General features: G+C 42.3%; 1 protein-coding gene across 5 annotated transcripts in view; it reads left to right on the forward strand.

The window, feature by feature from the left end:
- reln (reelin) overlaps window positions 1-18,741 on the forward strand; it is a 172,595-nt gene that overhangs the window by 128,562 nt on the left and 25,292 nt on the right. For all 5 annotated transcript variants that reach the window (XM_077230930.1, XM_077230931.1, XM_077230933.1 and 2 more), the window contains exons 37-48: window positions 61-145; window positions 237-419; window positions 1,146-1,314; window positions 1,403-1,505; window positions 3,552-3,778; window positions 10,377-10,600; window positions 11,787-11,937; window positions 12,957-13,215; window positions 14,115-14,364; window positions 14,458-14,626; window positions 15,231-15,371; window positions 16,135-16,312. In XM_077230930.1, coding sequence (XP_077087045.1) covers window positions 61-145; window positions 237-419; window positions 1,146-1,314; window positions 1,403-1,505; window positions 3,552-3,778; window positions 10,377-10,600; window positions 11,787-11,937; window positions 12,957-13,215; window positions 14,115-14,364; window positions 14,458-14,626; window positions 15,231-15,371; window positions 16,135-16,312 — 2,139 coding nt within the window. The remainder of the gene's footprint in view (window positions 1-60; window positions 146-236; window positions 420-1,145; window positions 1,315-1,402; window positions 1,506-3,551; window positions 3,779-10,376; window positions 10,601-11,786; window positions 11,938-12,956; window positions 13,216-14,114; window positions 14,365-14,457; window positions 14,627-15,230; window positions 15,372-16,134; window positions 16,313-18,741) is intronic.

The following is an 18,741-nucleotide window of genomic DNA, read 5'->3' on the forward strand; positions in this document are numbered from 1 at the left end:
AGTTTTGTCAGCTGATGTCAATAAATCATTGTTTCCTCGGATGACTGTGTTGTCCTGCAGGAGGGATTGCGAATGCTGGTTTCAACAGATCTAGACTGCACACACACCGTGTACATCCAGTTCTCATTCAAGTTCATAACAAAGGGTGAGTCTGGTGTTAAGCGTGTTCAATCTCAAGGCTTTCTCCTTGTGTTCTGTGTGTTGTAAACACATGTTGTGTGTGTGTGTGTGTGCAGGCGTGCCCGAGCGCTCTCACTCCGTGTTGCTCCAGTATTCGGTGAATGGAGGGATCAGCTGGCTGCTTATAGACGAGTTTTATTTCCCCACTTCCACAGACACGCTGTTTGTTCACATGTCTCTGCCTCCCAGTGCGCAGACAAACGCCACACGGTTTCGATTGTGGCAGCCGTACAACAGCGGTAAGAACAGTCACGGTCACACACACTGACACGCATACGCCTCACAAGTGCCATATGGAGATGAGCTCGTTCTAATACAGAAGAGTAGTGTATAATTTTACACTTTAAACAGGACCTGTTACGCTCTCTCACAGAGTCTTGCTGTTTTTGATCTCTACTAGAACAGGTTTTCCTGCATGAATCTTGATTATTTTCCTCATATTCTCCATTGTTGCGGCTCCTCTCTTCCCAGTCTGTCAGTAACACTTCCTTTCTCTATGAAGCCCCTCCTTCTGAAAAGCACACTGTGCTCTGATTGGTCGGCTGGGGCAGTGTGTTATGATTGGTCTAGAGCTTTGAGTGTGTTTGGGAAATGTCCATTAATGAAGATAAAATAATAAGGGAGTCTAAACTCAAAGCAAGAAAAAAATAAATAAACTGAATTCAAAAACCAAACAAGATTATTTGTCTGACCCCGTTGGCAGATATTCGTTCTTGTTTTAATTCTTACACGTTTTCAGACATCAACACTTAATATGTTCAGTTGAACATTCTTCTGATGTTATTTGTACTAGGAATATTTCAAATAAACCTTCAAAGAATGTTATGAGTAGCAATAATGTGAGGAGAATGTTGTACTAACATGATCATTACCTTTTATACAATAAAGCTGGACATTTGATGTTCCCACAGTGTTTTTAAGCATAGATGTGTTCGCTTTGTTCCGTGTTTTCCTCAATCCTGCAGGTAAGAAGGAGGAGGTGTGGGTGATTGACGACCTGATCGTCGACGGCAACAGCGTCAGTAGTGTGCCGGTTATATCGGAGAGCTTTGAGTCGGGGCCGCAGGAGGGGAACTGGCTGTTTTATCCCGGAGGAAACACTGGCTTCTACTGCCCGTATCAGAGAGGAGGCCTGTGAGTGTCACTCATCTACACACACACTGACCTCCAGCAGTGTCAGGACAGGTCATGTGACCCGTCATGTGACCCTCTGTGTTTGCAGGGAAGACGACTCGGCCATGGTGTTCATGTCCAGTGATCTGGGCGAACACTCAATCACCACCAGAGACATCGACGTCAACGAGAACACCATCGTCCAGTTCGAGGTAGAGCTCGTGAGATCAACGCTGGCTTTTAAAAGCCCAAAATGAACATTTCATTAATTCTGTCATCATTTCCTCGCCCTCATGTCGTTCCAAACCCAGCAGACGTTCGTTCATCTTCAGTACACAAACCAGTACAGATCATTTATATCTCTGTTCCTCCGTTGAAAGTCCATTCACCCAAAACTCTGACGCTTCAACAAATTCAAGAGATTGTAAAATAAACTTACATAGTATTTTTATTTTATTTTCCAGTGCAAATATCTAGACATTCTGAAATCAAGACATATTTACTTTAGATGTTAAGTCTTGTTTTCTGATAAATGTATTACAATTAAATGAGTTTGTGCTTAAAACAAGAAAAATTATGTTTTCTCTTTGAATTCAGTTTATTTTTCTGACCCTATTGGCAGATATTTGTTCTTGTTTTAAGCACAAACTCATTTAATTTTGAAGTTTCCTTTAGTAAACAAGACTTAATATCTTCAGTTATGTTGCTTCTCCAGTAAATGTATCTTGATTTAAGAATGTTTAGATATTTGAGCGGGAAAACAAGACACTGAAGAGACACGGCCACTTTAAATGATGAACATGGTTTAATTTAGGCTTTTATTCACATATAAACATTGATCAGTGAACATAGAGCTGGTGAACAGGAGCTCAAGCATGAGAACCAATGAGGTTCATTCTCACGCGTCATGTGACACGTTTGAGCTTCTGTTTACCATATTTGAAGTGCTCCATGTACATTTGCTGATTTATGAATATTTTGAAGCGTCAGAGTTTTGGTTTCTTAAATCAAGGAATATTTACTAAAGAAGTAAAATGACATAAGAAATTAAATCTTGTTTTCTGGGGGGGGGGGGGGGGGGCTCAGACGTGAGTTTTTGCTTAAACAAGTAAAATTATCTGTCAATGGGGTGAGAAAAACATTCTTGTTTTCCATTTAAAATAAGATTCTTCTTCTTGTTTTCCATTTAATTTAAGATTATTTTTAATTTTCCATTTGATTTAAGATTATTTTTCATTTTCCATTTGATTTAAGATTATTTTTCATTTTCCATTTGAATTAAGATTATTTTTATTTTCCATTTGAATTAAGATTATTTTTCATTTTCCATTTGAATTAAGATTATTTTTCATTTTCCATTTGAATTAAGATTATTTTTCATTTTCCATTTGATTTAAGATTATTTTTCATTTTCCATTTGATTTAAAATTATTTTTCATTTTCCATTTGAATTAAGATTATTTTTAATTTTCCATTTGATTTAAGATTATTTTTCATTTTCCATTTGAATTAAGATTATTTTTCATTTTCCATTTGAATTAAGATTATTTTTAATTTTCCATTTGATTTAAGATTATTTTTCATTTTCCATTTGATTTAAGATTATTTTTCATTTTCCATTTGATTTAAAATTATTTTTCATTTTCCATTTGAATTAAGATTATTTTTAATTTTCCATTTGATTTAAGATTATTTTTCATTTTCCATTTGAATTAAGATTATTTTTCATTTTCCATTTGAATTAAGATTATTTTTAATTTTCCATTTGATTTAAGATTATTTTTCATTTTCCATTTGAATTAAGATTATTTTTCTCACCCCATTGGCAGATCATTTTTCTTGTTTTTAGCAAAACCCCACTTAATTTAGATTTTTTTTTTTTTCAGAAAACAAGATGTCATTTCTCAGATCATTTTACTTCTCTATTAAATGCTCCTTGATGTAAGAATTTCTAGATATTTGGACTAGAAACATGACAAAAATAAGAAAGTAAGAAAAGCATTTTTTGCCGTGTTTAAATGGAGGGACAGAAATCTCTCAGATTTCATTAAAATTATCTTAATTTGTGTTCTGAAGAAAAAGAAAGTCTCATGGGTTTGGTACGAAGTTGAGGGCAAGTAAATGATGACAGAATACAAATTTTTGTTTGAAGTAACCGTTTGACTATAAAGTTAAAGGCCAATCGTTGTTATATTGATTGTCGTATTGTCTATCTGTGGTACGGCTCGGCTCCGTCATGACTCCGGTTCCTGCTGTAGATCAATGTGGGCTGCACGACTGAAAGCTCCTCGCTGAACCCCGTGCGTCTGGAGTTCTCCAGGGACTTCGGGGCCACATGGCACCTGCTGGTCCCTCTGTGTGCCGGGGGCCCTCGCGTCAGCTCGCTCTGCTCCACCCAACTCCACCCGGCCAGCGTCTACTATCCTGGAACCTCACAGGGATGGAGGAGAGAAATCATCCACTTCGGGAAGCTGCGGCTCTGCGGGTGAGTGGGACAGTAGTTCTGAAACTAGTAGTAACATTCAACACTCGTGTGCTGTTCGTTTGCGGTTTACAGCCAACAATATTGCATTTTGTAACAATTTTTTTTTAAATAAATGTAATTTTACTCTATTTATTAATGTTTTTAGTTTTTTCCTCAGTTTATTTTAGTTTTTTGGAGGATTTGTTATATTTTTAAAATTTATATAAATAAATTTTATAAAAAAACAACAGCTTTTTATGTAAATTCACTTTATAATAGACCAACATTTCGAAATTTCATTCATGGGGACAACATGGATAACTTGACATGGCTTAGTGTAAGATTTTTGCCCATCTTTTGGAAAATGCAGTTTTTAAAGTAAAAAATGATCACTTTAACCAGTAGATGGCTGCAGAGCTCCACTGTTTGCTCTTTGACTAACTGTTAGACATCTTTTCACAAGTTTTTACATCTTTTCACAAGTTTTTCCAGTTGGATTTATATCTACATATTACATATCATAATGTTACATTATGATTAGAATCAAACCTGAACAAGATGTTACAAAAAGTAAAGTTGGAGTCTTTAGAGTTTGTCATTTATTTCAAACATCTGTTTTTCATATAATTATACAGATTGCTACTTCGTTTCTGTCTATGTGTGTTCTGTGTTGTTTCTGATTTTGAAGATGAATTTTGTCCATTTTCTAAGCGGTGTCTGACCGCGCTTAGAAAATCGACAAAATGTATTTGATTCTAATCATAATGTAACATTATTGGAAAACGTCTCAGGTTACGTATGTAACCCTGGTTCCCTGAGAGGGAACGAGACGCTGCGTTGAGACGCGGTGGGAACGCTCTGCGTGATTGCGTCGTGAAGCACGTGTATAATCAGTCCAATGGAAGAGCGAGACGTCATAGGCGGGTGACGTCATTGACCAGGAAGCTATAAAGCACACCAGAAAACAGACCGCGACAGCTTCTGAAAAAGCCTGAAGCAAGTCGATCAGGGCATGCAGGAAGTATGGCAGGAGAACGCAGCGTCTCGTTCCCTCTCAGGGAACCAGGGTTACATACGTAACCTGAGACGTTCCCTTTCAAGGGAACTCGAGCTGCGTTGAGACGCGGTGGGAACCCCATACCCACTACGCCATAAGACAAATGCCCGTTCTGTGTGAAGTCCTTGCGCACACTAGAAGCAAGCAACCTAGCCCCGGGAGTGGAGAGGTGTAGGTCATAAAATCTGACAAATGTATGAGGTGAGGACCAGCCTGCCGCATTACAAATATCCTGAAGGGAAATACCCGAAATTAAAGCCTAGATGCAGCCATACTCCTTGTAGAATGGGCCTGAACAGCCACAGGTGAACGCTGTCCGGCCGCTTCATAAGCAAGTGAGATAGCCTCAACTACCCACTTGCTCATTATCTGTTTAGATGCAGGGCAACCTATCTTAGGTTACCCGAAGCAGACAAAAAATTGTTCTGATAAACGCCACTGAGCAGCTCTGTGGACCTAAGCATCCAAAGCCCGGAAAGGGCATAACAGATTTAAGATTTTCCTGATCTGGGATATTAGAGGTGGAGGACAGAAGGCCTGGAGCACAAATGACCCGCACATTTAGTAGGGACCTAGAAATACAACCCGATCTGGGGTGAAGAAATACTACCACCAACCAGGTGCAAATCCAAGTACGTCCAGGCCTCAGCCTCATGTACCACGGAGAAGACGAAATTAAGGATCTCTCCTCAGAGATAGCCCAGCAAAGAAACATTCATTACAGAAATCAAGTACTGTAACAACAGGGCAGAAACAAGATTCAGAAGGCGTTCTCTGCACCAGGCAGAGAACAGCATATTAGTCTTCTCGTGGAGGGAGCTCTAGAGCAAAGATATCGGGAAAAGCGTATAGGTGTAGTGGCAACCACACCTATTACATTACATCCATTCCAAGCGGAGCTGGATGCGTGAGGGAGAACCACAAGGGCAATGCATTGTACAAGCGATGCGAAAGGTCGACTTGTAGTTTGACCGAAGTTCTCCCTAAGAAGCTCCACCACCTCGGGGTGAAGTCTCCATTCCCCGGGCCACAGCCCCTGTCTCAACAGGATATCTGCTCTGATATACGAGACCATCAGTGTGTTGTCCGGACCCTTCGCCGACCAACCACTCATGATTGCCCCCGACTTGTGAGGGAAACATCCGTCGATAGCATTATGCGTCGACAAGAAGCCCCCAACACTGGGCCTGGGCGAGGAACCAAGGTTCTTCCACATGACGAGGCACGAAGGCATAGCCGCGTGACCTTGATCATGCGAAAACGGATTTCCCCTCGGAGAAAACCCCTTGGTCCCGAGCCAACACTGCAGGGGTCTCATGTACAGAAGGCCAAAAGTATCTACGTTGGACGCAACTGCCATGAGCCCCAGCCAAAGACCTTTCACCGAGCGGCCACTCATGACCGCCCCCCATCCTGTGAGGGAAGCATCCGTCGATAGCGTGACGCGTCGACAAGAAGCACCCAGCACTGGGCCCTGGGCGAGGAACCAAGGTTTCTTCCACATGTCCGAGGCACGAAGGCATAGCCGCGTGACCTCGATCATGCGAAAACGGATTTTCCCTTCGGAGAAAACCCCTTGGTCCCGAGCCACCACTGCAGGGGTCTCATGTACAGAAGGCCAAAAGTAACTACGTTAGACGCAACTACCATGAGCCCCAACAGTCTCAGAGACTGTTTGCAGTGAGTGACTGACCTAGTTTTACATTCTTTACGGCTGTGAGAATCGCAGAAATACGTGCAGGAGACAGACGTGCTTGCATTGTTGTCGAATCCCATAATACACCTAGAAAGTGGTCCTCTGAGCTGGGAGGAGTACACTCTTTTTGGTGTTGAGCCGCAACCCCAACGTCCTTATGTGGGACAGAACGACATCTCGATGTTGAACTGCCAAAAGCTCGGACTGAGCTAAAATCAACCAATCGTCGATATAATTTAATACGCGAATGCCCTGGAATCTCAGAGGAGCCAGAGCTGCATCCACGCATATTGTAAAAGGTGTGGGGTGATAACCTAGGCTGAATGGAAGAACCCGATACTGGTATGCTTCGCCCCTGAAAGCAAACCTCAGGAACCTCCTGTGATGAGGATGGATAGATAAGTAAGCGTCCTTTAAGTCTATTGTGACAAACCAGTCCTCGGACTGAATCTGTGACACAATAATATTTAGCGTAAGCATACTTTGAACTTAAGATTCTGAAACCTGCTGTTTAATTGACGCAGGTCTAGAGTAGGACGCAACCCCTCATCCTCTTTCGGAACAATGAAGTAATGGCAGTAAAACCCTGACTGTCTGCCGGGAGGAGGAACCCCTTCTACAGCTCCTTTTGCAGAAGTGTCAGTACTTCCTGCTCCATAACCAAAGCCTGCTCGGGGTCCACCACAGTGGGGAGGACCCCTAGAAATCTGGGCGGACAAGAACCGAATTCTGAACCCTTTTTTATAGTGTGCAGGACCCACCGAGAAATATGTGGCAGTAGTTTCCACGCTGCCAGAAATTCTACTAGGGGAACCAGTCTCTCAAGACTGGCCTCTGGATTTGGTTGAACAGTCACTACGGTGCCCTGAAGCGGCGAACCGGCCGGGAACAACCGAACTGACCGTTCTACGACCCTCCTCGGAGGATCGTATGGGGACGCTGACACCTCGGTGCCCTGAACGGCGAACCGGCAGGGAACAACCGAACTGGCAGCGCTGCGACCCTCCTCAGAGAGTCGCACCCCAGAGGGCGCCGAGGAGAAACGATTTCTCAAAACCGTCCCTGCCCCGGAGGAGCCCTCAGAAGCTTTATTAGAGATGACGACAGTCCTCAGATCATGCTTCCCTTTAAATAACTTAATTCCAACGACCCTCCTCGGAGGATCATTGGAAAAAGCAGGCACCTCGGCACCCTGAAACGGCGAACCGGCAGGGAAACCGAACTGACTGCTCTACGACCCCCCTCGGAGGATCGTTTGGGGACACTGACACCTTGGTGTCCTGAACGGCGAACCGGCAGGAAAACCGAACTGGGAGCGCTGCGACCCTCCTCAGAGAGTCGCACCCCAGAGGGCGCCGAGGAGAAACGATTTTCTCAAAACCATCCCTACCCCGGAGGGGACCACCCTTTAGAAGCCTGATAGCCTCGGCGTCAGGGCTTCCTATTGTCCAAGCTTTTTTAGAGAATAAAATAGTCCTCAGATCTTGCATATCTCTAACTGGCTAGACTGCTACCGCCACCCAAGTCCCCTTCGATTGTGGAGGAGCCCAAATGGCGATGCTCGTTCTTGCACTCTGTGCTGCGAGGAGCTTAGTAGACTGAGACTGCTCCGCCCAGCAGTCTCAGGAACATTAGATTGGTGAGGAAGAAACCTCTGGAACGCCGCTGAACGGTTTATTCTTAGTTTTTTGAAAGCGGAGCGTCCAGAAGAACAGATATAATTTTATCTTATTTTTCTTTATTTTTAAATCAGAAAAACGTATATATATATATATATATATATATATATATATATATATATATATATATATATATATATAAATATATCACTCCGTGGCCACCAGCAGGAAAACAACCGAACTGGCCGTGCTGCGACCCTCCTCAGAGAGTCGCCACCCAGAGGACGCAGAGGAGAAACGATTTCTCGAAACCGTCCCTCCCCAGTATAGTTTATCTGTTTTTGCACGACGCAATTCTCGAATAGCGTCAGTGCTGTTTTTTTTTCCAACCTCACATTCATCCATGTCTTTATAATTTACCCACCAGCGTTGCCTAATAAAAATTTTTATTTAGATGGCTGGTGGGTAACGTCGGGGTTAAAAATGATGACGCCGACTCGGGAGAGAGAAAGCTAGCAAGCGTCTCTTTAACCCGAGGCACTGTCATACCATGATACTTAATACCCATAGCATTACTATAGTTAGACGTAGGGCATTAAACACATAAAATAGAAACCGACTTATTCCACGATCTCGACACCTCAGTGTGGTTTGGAGATAGGGAAAAAACGGCAGTCCCCGACGAGGAGGCTGAGATACAGAGTTTTTCTGTTTTTAGATTTATTTCATCTAATAAACTCTTTTTATTTTCACTCTCATAATGTTCAGCTGGCCAGAAAATATTTAACTAGCAACAGCACTAGATAAACCTCCTTTTAAAGCTCCTCTTTATTCAACAGAGTTATGAGCTGACTTATTTATTCATTTATTGAAAACTCAAACATCTGCCCTTTCTTAATATCTTTATTTGTTTTGTTCTCTTTTTCTAAACAAAACACTAACGATACCAATTCCTCGGAACTGGAAATCGCCAGCACTGGATCTGCCAGGTGAAAGCTGAGATAGGGCGGGGCCCGTCCCAACCCCCGCTGTCAGATCCGTTTGCGAACCCCAAAATGCGAGTCGCCGCCGTGCATCGGCAACTGCGGGACCCGCGCGGGGAGCGCGAACCGAACCGTCCTCCTCGAAGAACGCCCGGCGGGAGCGGAGCGTCCTCACGGACAGCTTCTCGCAATGCTCACAGTCAGCCCCCTCGAGAACTGACTGTGGCATGCTCCACTCCCAAATAGTAACAAAAAGCTGATGTGTGTGTCCCCACCCGTGATATAACGTGGGCAGGGAACAACACAAAGCTGCTTGCTCTCTTTTGCCATAATATATATATATATTGCAACTTGACAGACAACAATAAATATGACAAGGACAGAATACACAGATCGCTTGCTGAAGGCAACAGAAGCTGTCGCGGTCTGTTTTCTGGTGTGCTTTATAGCTTCCTGGTCTATGACGTCACCGCCTATGACGTCTCGCTCTTCCATTGGATTGATTATACACGTGCTTCACGACGCAATCACGCAGAGCGTTCCCACCGCGTCTCAACGCAGCTCGAGTTCCCTTGAAAGGGAACTGTTATTTTTTCAGTACAAAAAATGCTAAACATTGACAAAAAGTAACTTTTATTTTTTATAATTGTGATTTCATCAAATCAAAACAAACTTGTGGGTCTTTATAAAGTGAATTTTACACAAAAAGCTGTTTTTGTATAAAAAAACATTTTTAATTTATTTTTTATAAATTAAAAAAATATAATAAATCCTCCAAATACTGCACAAATGTGCAGTAAAAAAATCAATAAACAGACTAAAATTACATTTGTTTAAAAATATATATATATTTTGTTACAAAATTAAATTTTGTTGTCTGGGGTCGCTGGAGACCCCAAACAGCACAAGTGTGACTTTCCCCCCCAAACTAACATTAAAAAAAGCTTTCATTCTAATTAATATTTTTATTTGTAGATCTAGAAAGTGTTGACAACTGTACAAAGTTTCATGCCATTTGGACAAAGAAACCTTTTTTATTTTATTTTTTATTTCAGCAAATGTCATTTGGGGTCCAAAAAGACCCCGAACAGTGCACAGTGCACAAGACACATGAATAATGTATTAATAATGTTTTTGAGAAGAAGATAACTTTGAGTGAACGTTCTATCATCGTTACTGGAAGAGCGGTTCTCGTGTTCTGCTGTTTGTTTTGACAGTCGACTGTTGCGTGTTCAGTGTGTGACACTGTTTCTGTGCTTCTCAGATCAGTGCGGTTCCGCTGGTTCCAGGGGTTTTACCCCGCCGGCGCGGCTCCGCCCACATGGGCCCTGGACAGCGTGTACATCGGTCCTCAGTGCCACAACATGTGTCACGGCCACGGTGTGTGTGTTCGAGGCACTCACTGCATCTGTGATCCAGGATACTCCGGCTCCGACTGCTCCATTCCAGATGTGCCAAATCCAGATTTCCTGAAGGAGGATTTTGAAGGTATTTTAGTTGTTATATGAATGTGGTTAGATGAGTTACACAAAGATGGGTTTGCATTTGAAACACGTTTGTAAGAATAGAGTCATAATCAGTGTTGGGGGAAGTTACTTTTAAAAGTAATGTGTTACAATATTGCGTTACTCCCTAATAAAGAAATGATTGCTCTACTTTTGCGTTACTTTTTCTCACCTGGGCTGGACTCGCTTTTTTGTTTTTTAATAGCAAAAAAAAAAACAATGTTCAATGTAAAGGCCTTTTCACATCAAAAGTGAAATGAATAAGCCTAAAACTGAAGGAAATGCAAAGTCAGTCAATAAATGAGAAAACAAAGTAACATTGCTTATTCTTATTAATGCGTTACTTTGCTTGTTACTTGAAAAAAGTATTCTGATTATGTAGCTTACGTTACTTGTAATGTAACAACATTGGTAATAATATTTCACACAAATCCAGCTAACAAGGAACGTTCTTGCAAGATTCTCTCAAAGTTATGAACAAACTCACTTTCAGTAATGTTAATAGAATGTTTATTCAAAGTTATCTGGTCTTTAATAATGTTCTCAAAACGTTAGAACAAAAACATTGCGTATAAATCGTTCATGATTTTTTAGTTTTAAAGTCCCCCTTTAGTTTTATCCCTTAAAACTCATCTTTGATCACCAATATGACATATTTTAACTTTTTTTTTAACCTTTTTAAAAAAAGTCTTCATGCCTTAAAATATCTTGAATGTAACTCGACACCCTTGCCTCATTTAGTATGTGCGGTTCTATGAATATGCAAATGAGCCCCGCCTCCACTCATTCACTCACTCACTCAGAGATCCACTCGTTGACGATCACACGTTGATCTGATTGGTTACAAGGTAGTTTGTGACGTCAGAAACACCAGCGATTTCAAAGCGTGTTTTTGAGACTGTCTTTAGTTCACTGCAGTTTTAAGGAGAAAATGCTCAGCAATGCTGTCGACTTATGAATTTACACATTAAAAACACCACATAGACATATAAACAATATTTAAAGCTGGATTTTCACCACAGGGGGACTTTTAAGTTTCATTTGGACGTTCATCTAATATGTTACTACTTGTTTCAGAACATTCAAAAGTAATGTTTGCAGAAAGATACAACTGAATCTTCTCCAGAAGCTTGGCTATAGCAGATGTATCTGTATTGATTGTCTCATAGGTGGAGTTTTGGAGTCTGAACATTTCAAGTTGATTAGTGGAGGAAAACCTTCCCGAAAGTGTGGCATAACCACCAGCGGGAACCACCTGTTCTTCAGCGAGGACGGCTTGCGGATGCTGGAGACGCTGGATCTGGACCTTTCTAATGCTAGGTATTCCACAAACACGAGATTCACCACGAAAAACGTGTCTCACGCTGTTGAATGATGGACACATAACTCAGTTTAGTATAACGCTGATTCTTTACTAGAGAACTGAATACACTAATAACATGTAGCTTTAGACCAACTACCACTGACTGTATACGTTCCACATTCACAAACGCGCGCTCCCGCTCGATGGCTTCTGAGCCGGCTAAATTAAGGAGAATAAATGCCTGCGTCTTGGCATTTTTGTCTGAGTTAGCAGCTGCTATAAATATATCGTATTCTTGCTCGAATACGTGCCAGTTCTCACTAATGTTGCCATCAAACACTAGCGGTTCGGGTCTTCGGAAGCCTTCCGCCATTCTGACGATATCAAGTCTTTTCGATGAAACTTAACTTTCTTCAAAGGCGTTCTCTTTTCCACAAACCATCTTCTGACACCATGTTGAATGATGGACACGTAACTCAGTTTAGTATAACGTTGATTCTTTACTAGAGAACTGAATACACTAATAACATGTAGCTTTAGACCAACTACCACTGACTGTATACGTTCCACATTCTAACTACGGATTCCCCAAAAGTACAATTGCGATTCAGATATAACTAAGAACATATAATCAATGTTCTATACACGTGATTATTAAAGCTGCAGTCAGTAAGAATGACAACTAGTGGTAGAAATGGGCACTGCAGCCCAATTCAATATATCGGAGATCGTGGTTTCTCCCGCCTCCTCAGACTCGATGCTCTCACGGGTCGCCAGGATAGAGTGTAATGGACAATGAAAATTGGCAAATTGTCACGTGCAGTATCACAGACCAAAATAAAAACAAACATTCCAGCCTGGAAACGCACATTTCAAAGTAAAATAACTGGCTGTAGAAGTATTTTTCAGAGAGACGAGTATATGAACTTTGCATGTTTCCTCTATATATGCAAACACATTGTGGTATTTCTATGCTATAGAAGAGTGAAAAAGTTACACACAGCACCTTTAATGTTCATATGTGTCACCACCGCAGGTTCATCCAGTTCTTCCTGAGGCTGGGCTGTGGGAAGGCGTCCCCGGACCCGCGCTCGCAGCCGGTGCTCCTGCAGTTCTCCACGGATGGAGGCCTCACCTGGACTCTTCTTCAGGAGTTCCTCTACAGTAACAGCAGTAACCAGGCTCACCTGGTGGCCCTTGAGATCCCTCTGAGGGCCCGGACCCCAGAGACACGCCTGCGCTGGTGGCAGCCCTCCGAGAACGGACACTTCCACAGCCCCTGGGTTATTGATAAAGTAAAGAGCCAGGACAGAACTGCAACACACTCTTTTACACTGTATTAAATATTGCAAAGGCTTTAAGACCATTTTTCTCATTTTACTCCATTATACACTACCAGTCAAAAGTCTGAAATTACTACGATTTTGATCATTTATTTGATTAAAAATGCAGTAAAACAGTGAATTATTATTAAAATGTAAATCATCAGTTTTCTATGTGAATATATAGTAAAGTGTAATTTTTTCCTGTGATTACTCCATTACTCCAGTCTTCAGTGTCACATGATCCTTCAGAAATCAGTATAATATGATGATTTGATGCTCAAGAAACATTTATGATTATTATCAGTGTTGAAAACAGTTAATATTTCTGTGGAAACTGTGATACATTTTAATTTTCAGGATTCTTTGATGAATAAAAAGTAAAATAAAAAAAAACAGCATTTGTTTGAAATAGAATCTTTGTAACAATATAAATGTCTTTAATGCCACCTTTGATAATTTTTTTTTTCTTTCTTAACACAAATCTTTGAATGATAATACATTACAAAAAGGTTTCCACATTTTCCAACTGTTTTCAACACTAATATTTATCATAAATGTTTCTTGAGCATCAAATCCTCAAATTACACTTTACTACAGAAGTAAAAATTTGAAGTGGATCAAACAAGTTTATCAAAATTCATGTATAACTTTGATGAAAGGTTTTGATCCTTCACATGTTCACTACTGTATATATTCACATAGATAACAGCTGTTTTAAATTGCTATAATATTTCACTGTTTTACTGTTTGGTTGATGATTTTGCAAGGCTCCGCCAGTAAACATGTGCGCTCAGGCTGGCCTGCTGGTTGTGAATCGTGTGTATCAGCAGCCTGTTGTGATGTGTGTGTGTGTGTGTGTGTGTGTGCAGCTGGTGGTGGGTGGCAGTGCCAGTGGTTGGGGGCCGCTGGAGGACGACTTCTCCTCCACCAACACCCGCTCGTGGCTGCTTCACCCGGGTGGCACGCGGATGCCAGTGTGTGGATCTGACGGAGAAGCCTTCGCCTTCATCGAGAAATCAAACACTCGCTACGGCATCACCACCGACATCAGTCTGGGCCCCGATGCCTTCATCCAGTTCGACTTCTCTGCCTCCTGCTCCGTCACCTCGTCCTGCTACAGTAGGTCACTGACGCGAGCGAGTCCTGTGTGTGTGTCGTGAAGAGGGCTTTGCTCTGACGTGTTTGTGTGTGTGTGTGTTCACGTGTACGCAGCGGTCGAGCTCGAGTACTCTCTGGATCTGGGTCTCACGTGGCTGCCGCTGGTCCGGGATTGTTTACCCACAAGTCCAGATTGCTCTTCTTACACACTGCAGAGGTTGTTGGTGTCAGATACTTACAACAAGTGGGGAAGAATTACTTTACCCATACCACACTACGCCAGGTAAACACACACACACACACACTTACATCAATGATATCTAACACTGTGTCCTAACCAGACGCGACTACGAGATGTGACAAAATCAATCCAAAATCACAGCCAATCAGAAGAGCGTGTGGGCGGAGTCACTCTGCAAACACACTGCACTCGCAACCAAATCAGTCACAAATCACAGCAAATCATATTTTATATAAAATAAAATAAAATTCGTTCAGTGCATTTGCTTTACAGTAATTAATAACTTTTTTACACTTTCATTTTCTGACGTGCTTTCACTTCTCCAAGAATCTGTTGAGTGTCTTTTTGAAAAAAACTCATGAATTACAACAAATTAGTTTGTTAATTAGAGGTGACAGTTCACAGGTCAGTCCCTGAGATTATCATTGTCATATTTGTATGTTGTTGTTTCAGCCGCGATCGACGTCGCAAAAATAGAAACATTTCTATAATAGAATCCGCTGTGGCTCTTTTTTCATCGTAGCTGGAGAAAAACTCTGATTAACATGGAAAAGACGCCTTTTATCTAGTCTGGTTAGTACACTGTGTAAGAAAGAAAACACTTGAACTGAGAGTTTGTTGATCTTCTTTTGTGGCGAATGCTCAGGTCCACAGCCACACGCTTCCGCTGGTTCCAGCCCGCGCCCTTCGATAAGCAGCAGACGTGGGCTCTGGATAACCTGTACATCGGAGACGGCTGTGCCGACATGTGCTCCGGACACGGCCGATGTAAACAGAGCTCCTGTGTGTAAGTCCATCTCAGTCTCAACTCAGGCTCAGTCTCAGCTCAGTCTCAGGCTCAGCTTAGGCTCCGTCTCAGGCTCAGTCTCAGCTTAGGCTCAGCTCAGTCTCAGGCTCAGTCTCAGCTCAGGCTCAGTCTCAGCTTAGGCTCCGTCTCAGGCTCAGTCTCAGCTTAGGCTCGGTCTCAGGCTCAGTCTCAGCTTAGGCTCCGTCTCAGGCTCAGTCTCAGCTCAGGCTCAGCTTTGGCTCTGTCTCAGGCTCAGGCTCAGTCTCAGCTCAGTCTCAGCTCAGTCTCAGCTTAGGCTCCGTCTCAGTTTCAGCTCAGTCTCAGCTCAGTCTCAGGCTCAGATCAGTCTCAGCTCAATCTCAGTCTCAGCTCAATCTCAGTCTCAGCTCAGTCTCAGCTCAATCTCAGTCTCAGCTCAGTATCAAGCTCAGGCTCAATCTCAGTCTCAGTCTCAGCTCAGTATCACGCTCAGGTTCTGCTCAGTCTATGTCTCTGTCTTGTCTCAGTTCAGTCTCAGCTCAGTCTCTGACTCATCTCAGTCTCAGACTCAGATTCACTCTCAGACTCAACTTAGTCTTAGTCTGAGCTCACGCTCAGTTTCAGTCTCGTCTCAGCTCAGGCTCAGTCTCAGCTCAGTCTCAGGCTTATCTCAGGCTCATCTCAGCTCAGTCTCAGGCTTATCTCAGGCTCATCTCAGCTCAGTCTCAGGCTTATCTCAGGCTCATCTCAGTCTCAGCTCAGTCTCACGTCTCTTCTCTTTCAGATGTGACCCCGAGTGGGGAGGCGAGTTCTGCGACGAGCCGCTGGTGTCTCTCCCCGTCCAGCTGAAGGACAGTTTCAGCCGAGCCCCGGCGCTCAATCACTGGCACCTGCTGACCGGCGGCAAGATCAGCAGCGTCTGTGGAGCCGTGGCCTCAGGGTCAGCCCTGCACTTCAGCGGGGTAAAGCCCTCCCTCCATCTCTCCATCCCTCAGGCCTTCCCTCCCTCCATCCATCCGTCAATCTCCTGCAGTCTAAATAAATCTTAAGTTTCTCACATTCACACTCCACACAAAATAACTGTAGGCCCTATTTTATCGATATAAGTGCATGGTCTAAAGCGCTCAACGTAAGTGCACTCAGGGCAAAATGGGAAAAGGATGGGAAAAATGGTCGGCGCTCCCGGCGCTGGTCTAAAAGGGTTGTCCCTATTCTCTTAATGAGTAATGGGTGTGTTTTGGGTGTAACGTGCAATAAACCAATCAGAGTCTCATCTCCCATTCTCTTTAAAAGCCAGGGGAGCTCGTGCCATGGCAGATTCGCTATTTACATGGAGGAATTTGCAAGCGGAAAGACCGAACGCTTCTCTAGCGAGGAAACGGATATGCTCATGCACAAGCTTAAAGCGCAAGCAGACCATCTACGGGGCAAAGTGTACGGGCGTTGTGGACCCGGCTATCGGCGCATATTACTAACGCGCTCTTTAAATAACAAAAAAAATATTGCGCCATTGCGACTCTAGATGACCCGATGACAATGCAGTGCTGAAGTGCCAACTAGCCTCTCCCTATGGAGGATCCCTATACCCCTCTACACATAAAGCGTTGTGGAATTTTTCGGTTCGCGTACCTACCCAAAGTGATAAGATAAAATAAAAATCAGCGTCTATCACAGGTTCACGTTTAAAGTCTGTTTAGAGAGAACGGTGTCGTCTTAGCGGCCCCTAATTTAATAACAAATGATCATTTAGACGGAAGTGAATCAATCAAAACTAACTTTAGCTGGAAAAAACATTTTTCAACAACCACTATAAAACCAAACCAATCTCTGTTACCTCAAATTATATGTTTATCTCTGTAAAGCTGCTTTGAAACAATCTACATTGTTAAAAGCGCTATATAAATGAGGATGACTTGACTTGACTCTAGAGCAGGTTTCAGTTGGTCAATGGCTCAGTCGATTTCAGTTTCCTCAAAATAGCAACGGTTCAACAGTGCGCCTGAACACACACCTGGTTCTCAGCCCAGCCCATGGGCCACAGATGGGCGCAAATGTATTTGCTATTTAAACAACGTGGCGCAGGACATAAAAATGAAAAACTGCGTCGGGCTGAAACTAGCAAGAAACACTTGCGTCGCGCCTGCCGCTGCATTGCTCCGGGTGTATGATAGGGCCCTATATCTTACAGGGAATGTTCTGGCAAGGTTCTCTCAACCAAGGTTATGAACAAGATAGAACATGGAAAAAACTGGACATTTTAAATATTCAGAAATAACATTTTCATAACTTAATGGGAAAGTTATCAAAACGTTGTTTTTGTTAGCTGGGTCATGTAGGGATGTCATGCAATTTACCAAGTATAGATGAAAACTAAAAACAAAACACAGACTTCACGAGTGTTCCAGCTCCCGCAGTTCAACCGTCAGCGAAGTCCTTATTTTCCTGAAGATTGTGTCCCAGGAGTCTTGTGGATTGCTGCTTGTTTTCCTCTAAGGCTTTTTATAGTTTATTCCATCCATTTTTCATTGTGTCTTTATGAGTTCCGAATCCCTGCTGTCCTTCTCCGTAGGGACGATGTTCTCGAGCTTCACGATGAGGCACAAAAGCTGCAATTTTACTTTCATCAGAGCGTGAAATCTTCCTGCAGACAGTCGTGTCTCTCAAATGCCTCTGAGCAACTCCATCTCAGATATCATATGAGTTTATTCAGAACAACTTTCCATAAAAATCTGTCTGTCTGTCTAACTGTCTATCTCAAGTCTAGTTTATTCATAGAGCCTTTTACAACCACACTGTAAACCAGTGAAAAGGACTGTCCCAGCTGACACAAATATGTTCTAAGAATGTTTTCTGAATGTTCAAATCATCCAGTTCTTTAAACATGTTTTTGCTTGGTTATGTGAACGTTAAGGGAACGTTACATTGTATCATTCTTCAAACATTACTGGAATGTTACTTTTTTCTTCAGAATTTTCTGAAACTAGTTACATTTAAAAATGTTTCACGAACATCAACTAAAACATTTCAAAAACAACATTTCATGAAAGATGTATAAGAGACGTATAAATGTTTTTGTTCTAACGTTTTGAGGACATTATTAAAGACCAGATAACTGTGAACGAACATTCTGTTAATGATACTGGAAGAACGTTTGATCAGAACTTTGAGAGAACCTTGATAAGAACGTTCCCTGTTAGCTGAGACACAGTCTGTAAAAATACAGATAAATACAGACAGTGTAACACATCAAATAAAAATATCAAACATTGAGATAAAATCCAGCTCCAAATATCAACAATTAAAAGCCATAGAAAGCTATTTTTTTCTGGTGAGAATGAAGCATGTCTTTCTCCCGTCTGTTGGACTAATGTTCCAGCACAATGCCAGAGTT

Source organism: Siphateles boraxobius, unplaced genomic scaffold (genome assembly GCF_051911475.1).
Source record: "Siphateles boraxobius isolate OS27281-9 unplaced genomic scaffold, OSU_SipBor_1 156, whole genome shotgun sequence".
In the NCBI taxonomy this organism is placed as follows: domain Eukaryota; kingdom Metazoa; phylum Chordata; class Actinopteri; order Cypriniformes; family Leuciscidae; genus Siphateles; species Siphateles boraxobius.